Source organism: Lycium barbarum, chromosome 4, assembly GCF_019175385.1.
Source record: "Lycium barbarum isolate Lr01 chromosome 4, ASM1917538v2, whole genome shotgun sequence".
Classification (NCBI taxonomy): Eukaryota; Viridiplantae; Streptophyta; class Magnoliopsida; order Solanales; family Solanaceae; genus Lycium; species Lycium barbarum.
The window spans coordinates 112,181,582-112,187,045 of record NC_083340.1 but is presented as its reverse complement, the minus strand read 5'-3'; the positions used below and the strand labels follow the sequence as shown (position 1 = coordinate 112,187,045).

General features: G+C 39.6%; 1 protein-coding gene across 1 annotated transcript; it reads left to right on the top strand.

The window, feature by feature from the left end:
- The first annotated feature begins 316 nt into the window (after nucleotides 1-316).
- On the top strand, nucleotides 317-1,891 carry LOC132637675 (uncharacterized). Its single transcript, XM_060354729.1, has 2 exons — nucleotides 317-559; nucleotides 1,286-1,891. Exons 1-2 carry the CDS (start codon nucleotides 317-319, stop codon nucleotides 1,889-1,891), a joined length of 849 nt encoding a protein of 282 aa, XP_060210712.1.
- The last annotated feature ends 3,573 nt before the right edge of the window (nucleotides 1,892-5,464 follow it).

The window sequence follows — 5,464 nt, the reverse complement described above, 5'->3', positions numbered from 1 at the left end:
GAAGAAAGGAGGTGCTGATATGAACCAAATGAACATGGCATTGGATCGAGGAGAGGATAGTGGCAATGGTTCCGGCAATAACGTGGCACCGAAAGTCATGCAGTACCTAAAAGCTCTGTCCAGTTGGCTAGAAAATAACGAAAAGGAATTGAAAAGCCGATTGGAGCGGAATGAAAAAGAGTTCAAGGCGTTTAATTCACGGACAGATCAAATTTTGGGTGCACCACCAGTATTGAAGGGACCAAATTCGAAGAGATATATATGATTGCCATTCCCACCAAGTGCAACACCTAAATTGATCCTAAAGAGGATCAAAATGTTGTATCTACCCAAATATAATGGAACCACAGACCCTCAAAAGCATGTAACCTCGTACACTTGCGCGGTTAAAGGAAATGATATGCAACCGGACAAAATTGAATCAATTTTGCTCGAGAAATTCGGTAAAACACAGTCCAAAGGGGCAATGGCATGGTGCTCTTTACTTCCGGAGCATTCGATTAATTCCTTTGAAATGCTTGCGGATGCTTTTATCAAGGCACATGCTGAAGCAAAGAAGGTGTCTATAATAAAGGCAGATATCTTCAAAATAGCTCAAGAAGATACGGAATAACTACGGGAATTTGTGATAAGATTCCAAAAGGAACGTATGCTGCTGCCATCGGTAGCGGATGAGTTGGCAGTGGAGGCATTCACCAAAGGATTGAACCCGAAAAGTTTGGGTACTTCATTAAAATTTATAGAGAGCCTATTGGAATTCCCTGCGACAACATGGGCAGATGTTCACTATATGTATGAGTCAAAAATTCGGGTGGAAGACGATCAATTGGGGTTACCGGCTGGGTCGACATGTCGGAATCGATATCATGACAAGCCCAAGAGAAGTGTCGACACCGGTTCAAGGTCGTGGAAGGAAAGGTATCAACCTTATGGACCACTGGAGAGGTATCTTTCGAGGTCAGAACGAAGTCACAGCAGGCAGTACAAGATATCAGGTTTCAACAAACGGGGAAACCCGAGCTGAGGGAGAAGAGGGCTGCAAATGAAGTCTGTAGCAGGAGATTCTACATCTAACAATATTGAAAACTCGAAGTTGTCTAAGTATAATTTTAACATCAAATTGGTTGGGTTAGTCACAACAATTAGAAAGATTGAGGATGAAAAATGGCCCAGACCAATACGATTAGATCCTAATCAGAGGGATCCGAATTTAATTAGTGATTATCACGGGACTCATGGGCAGCGGACAGCTGATTGACGTCATCTACGTGATGAAGTTGCACAGCTATTAAAGAATGGCCATTTAAGAGAGTTCTTCAGTGATAGAGCCAAAGAGAACTACGGCAAGAATAGGGATTCAAGCAAGCAGGAGGTTCAGATTGAGCCACTACACGTGATTAATGTGATAACCGATGGACCTGGGTTTACAGGAACATCCTTTGTAGCAAAAAAGGATAAGTTTTCTGTAACACGGGAAAGGAGGTCCCGGAGCCTCATACAAAAGAGAGCAATAACATTCACTGATGAAGATGCGAAAGACATAACTTCATCACATAATGATGCTTTAGTAATTTCTATTATGATTAATTATTTTAGAGTTAAGAATGTTTGGGTTGATCCAGGTAGTTTAACTAACGTCATTCAATGGAGAGTCATTGAGCAACTGGCAATGATGGGCGAGCTAACGCCATCCGCAAGGATACTTAGAAGATTCTATAAGGCAAGCAAAACAACGAAGGGTGAAATCATGTTGACAGTCAATGCAGGAGGAGTGATCAAGCATACAAGGTTTTACATCGTAGACGGTGGCATGAGATACAATGCTATCTTCAGTAGACCTTGGATTCATGATATGAAGGCAGTTCCTTCGATACTGCACAGGCAGATATAGTTTCCGACAAAGGATGGAGTTGGTTGTATTCGAAGGAAAAGACTAGCAGCGGAAGGAGTGTTCGATATCGAGGTTCCTACATAAAATAGAGTGAAGCCAATGAATGGTAAGTTGTCGGTGGTAAAAAAAGGGAGAAGGGAATCACAAAAAGAATTAGGTGGAAAAGGTTAGTGAAGGATAAAGCCATAGTTACAAATAGAGGTAAGGTAATTAACCTGAAAAGAAAGGAGGAGGGTTACCTTAAAAAAAAAAAGGTGTATGTGCTGATTAGTTCGATTTGTTGCGTGAAATTAAAAAGTGGAAAAATCTTTAATTTTACCAGTTCAATTTTCCCGGTACTTCCAAAAGGAAGAAGTTATCGGACAAATTTTGTATTGCCAAAATGAAAACTTAGATCTTGCGAAAAAACTACCCATAATAACGGGGAATCAAAGCGCCCGAAGGAAAAGCCTAAGAAGGGTAAAATTTTACCGGGTTACAAGAGTTGCAAAGAGGAAATTCGCATCGAGTCAAGATATTCAATAATGGAGCAACAGTCATTTGAAGCGGAGTTATTATTTAAGGTATTTCTCTTGATTTAATAAGTTGTTATTATTTGAGCAATAACATTTGTTGTAGGTAAAATATGGTTTCGTCTTTCCATGGAGGAAAAATGCATTTGAAGACCGTTTGCAAAATACTGAAAACACGTGCTGCACTCTTTTTCCCTTAGATCGGTTTTTATCCAAAAAATAGATTTTTCCGGTAAGGTTTTTAATTAAGCAGCAAAATAAAATGTGTTACTTTCAATGGACAAATAGTTTAGTCAAAATCATAAAGGATGAATTCCAAGGAAGGGTCAACAAGGAAGAAATCGGTGGATGGTCGTGTGCGCTGAAGATTGCTCATTCGGTATCAAGTCTAAAGTCGAGAGGCTGAACCCAAATAGTATACTGGGGAATATAGGAGGAAAGTCAAGAAATGTCCGAGTTTTCGTACTTCCTACTCAAACACTGGAGGAATACCCTTGGAAATAAAGTTGTAGTATATTTATACTGGGACTATTGCAAAACTCGAAACCAGTTGAAAGAAAAAATAATCCCGGGAAGTCTGGTCAATCCCATTTTTTACTCTATTCATGATTGTAAATCAACAAAGAGAGACTCATCAGTCAATAAAAATAGACTTTTTCTCCAGAAGTATTATGTTGCAATTTAAAATTACATGTGCTCGTGCATTTTGAAATGCAACCAGAGTAAACAAACTATTGAGTGTAAAGCTTACATTCTAACAAATATGGCAAAATGAATTAGAGATGTCTTATTCATAAGCACAAGTGCAAGGCCTTTATTATAAATAATTAAGTTGGAATGATTTTGCCCGACCAATGTAAAAACCTATTATAAAAATATGTTCGGAAATAATCTACCTGAACAAAATTAGATAAAGTGTATGTTCGGATGAAATTAATCCGGACAAAGTTGAAAGTCGGATGGAAAACCCCCGATATTTACATAGTATGAAATCTTTTGAAAATTCGTCATCGAACAAGATTAAGGTCGAAGAATGAACACTTTTATCTTAAGACAAGAAAATAGATTGACTTTTGGTACAATCAATTATTGTAACACATACTTTTTACCATAATGGAAAGGCATTATCGCGCAGAAAAATTATTTCAGAAAATACAAATTTGTTAGAGTTAAAATAATCCTTTGAAGGCTTGTTTATAAAAGGTGAAAAGCCTAAAGTTTCATATTTACAGAAAGCAGAGTGTCCTTATTTAAAGGGAAAAATATAATTGTTTCGGCATGATCGAACACATAACATCATAAAGGAAAGGTAAAATAAGCATTCTTCAGGAGTTTGCATCATTAAAAGATCTTAGTTGCGTTAATCTATTCCATGTTAGTTCTTCTTGAAGACAATAAAGGATGTCGAGATTCAATAATCAAGAAGTGCAATGTGAAATCATTTGATAAAGCAAAACAAAAATACATCCTAGGTCCAAGAAATCGACCTTATGAAAAACAAGTAACGAGCCTGCGAAAGGGACCAGCATGTCCGGTCTCATGGTCCGCTAAGGCTTAATCTAAAAAACAGAGAAGGTTCATAATGAAAACCGATGGTCAGATGAAATGGGGTTAAAAAAGTTGGGGGTTAAGAAAGTGGAGCATCTCCTGTGGCAGGTGGAATGTCAGAATCCTTGCTTCCTGGATCATTTCCTTCGGCACCTTGGATGTCTTCAATGGCTAACTCGACGGCTTCTAAATCGATTGCCATATCAAGTAGAGCTGAAGGAATGTCAAAGTCACTGGTGATTACTTCTTCAAGAGTATCCCTCAGAGTATTCAAAATCAGCAGGTCACGACAGAGCCTTAACTTTTGGCATCTAGCTCGAAGACGGTCACGGGAAACTTCAACACTAACAAGTTGACCTTGTGCGTTGTTCAAATCATTTTCCAATTTGTCCCCCTTGTTCTGAAGACCCACATAAGATGAGATTAAGATCTGCAAGGAATTATTCCGATCCCTGAGGCAATTGCTCACGTCCTCCAAACGCATTTTGAGTGGGGACGAGTCTGAATCCCGAACCTCGGCTTGGAGTCTCTCCACTTCAACCCTAAGACGTTGATTATCCAATTGAATCCATTCTTCCCCAAGGGAAGGTGAAATGGTTCTAGCCAAATCCGAAGTAGATGTGGCGGCCACATGACCTTGAAAAGGAGAACATAATGTAAGTTGAAATGTCGGGGGTCTTGCGAAGCAATTCGTAAAGGGGTTAGCATGGGTACCTGGATAAGTAAATTGGCTAAAGTGAGCAAGAGAAGATTCCAAACTAGTAGTTAGGAGTTTAGGGAGAGACGATGAGGCTGATGTCCCAGCATCTGCACTAAAAAGCTAAACAACACTCCCTCTTGAGGGTTGAGAAATTAGAGCAGTAGGGCTTTTCGAATGAGTTCTGAGGGGAGAAGCTTTGGGTTCCTCGGAGGCCTTACTAGAATCATTGGGTAAATAGCCTTCAGGCCCACCAGATTTATGCTCATCATAAATATGAACTACCCCCATGTTGAACTTCTTTCCACGCTTCAATAAGCCTTCGGCGAGTCCGAACTCGGGAACCAATGGCCACCGAATAAGAGTTGGTCGAATCCCGTGCTCTGCATTTTGGACTGGTGGTGGTAGCTTGAATGATGTTAGACAAAGCCACATCACGGGTGGGGACCCTCCGGGAGGTAGATCTTCTCATTGGGAGGCCTGTAAAAGTAATATATCTATATATATATAAACGAAGTTGTGTACAGTTAAAAATTTTCATTTGCTTAGCGTGATCTTTCCCTTCCATCAATCGGAAGTCTTGATTTTCCAAGTCGGGGTCACGTTAGGAGAAGCACACAAAAGTTCAACTACCCATTCCCAAATTCTGATTATGAGCTCTAGCTCCACCGGAACGGCTGAAAATTATAAAAAGAGCAAGATGAGTTTAAATGGAATGGGAAATGAAATTTCAATAAGGAAGTGAGGAACTTAGGAAATACTTACGAGTAATATTCCATGTTTCAGGGAATGATTCGGACAATGGACGGTGCAATT

Bases quoted from the DNA above. Each gene is read 5' to 3' on its own strand.
- LOC132637675 (XM_060354729.1), top strand. From the start codon at position 317: ATGTTGTATCTACCCAAATATAATGGAACCACAGACCCTCAAAAGCAT. The intron at 560-1,285 runs GTGTCTATAATA...GAAGTTGCACAG, and splicing joins CACATGCTGAAGCAAAGAAG to CTATTAAAGAATGGCCATTT.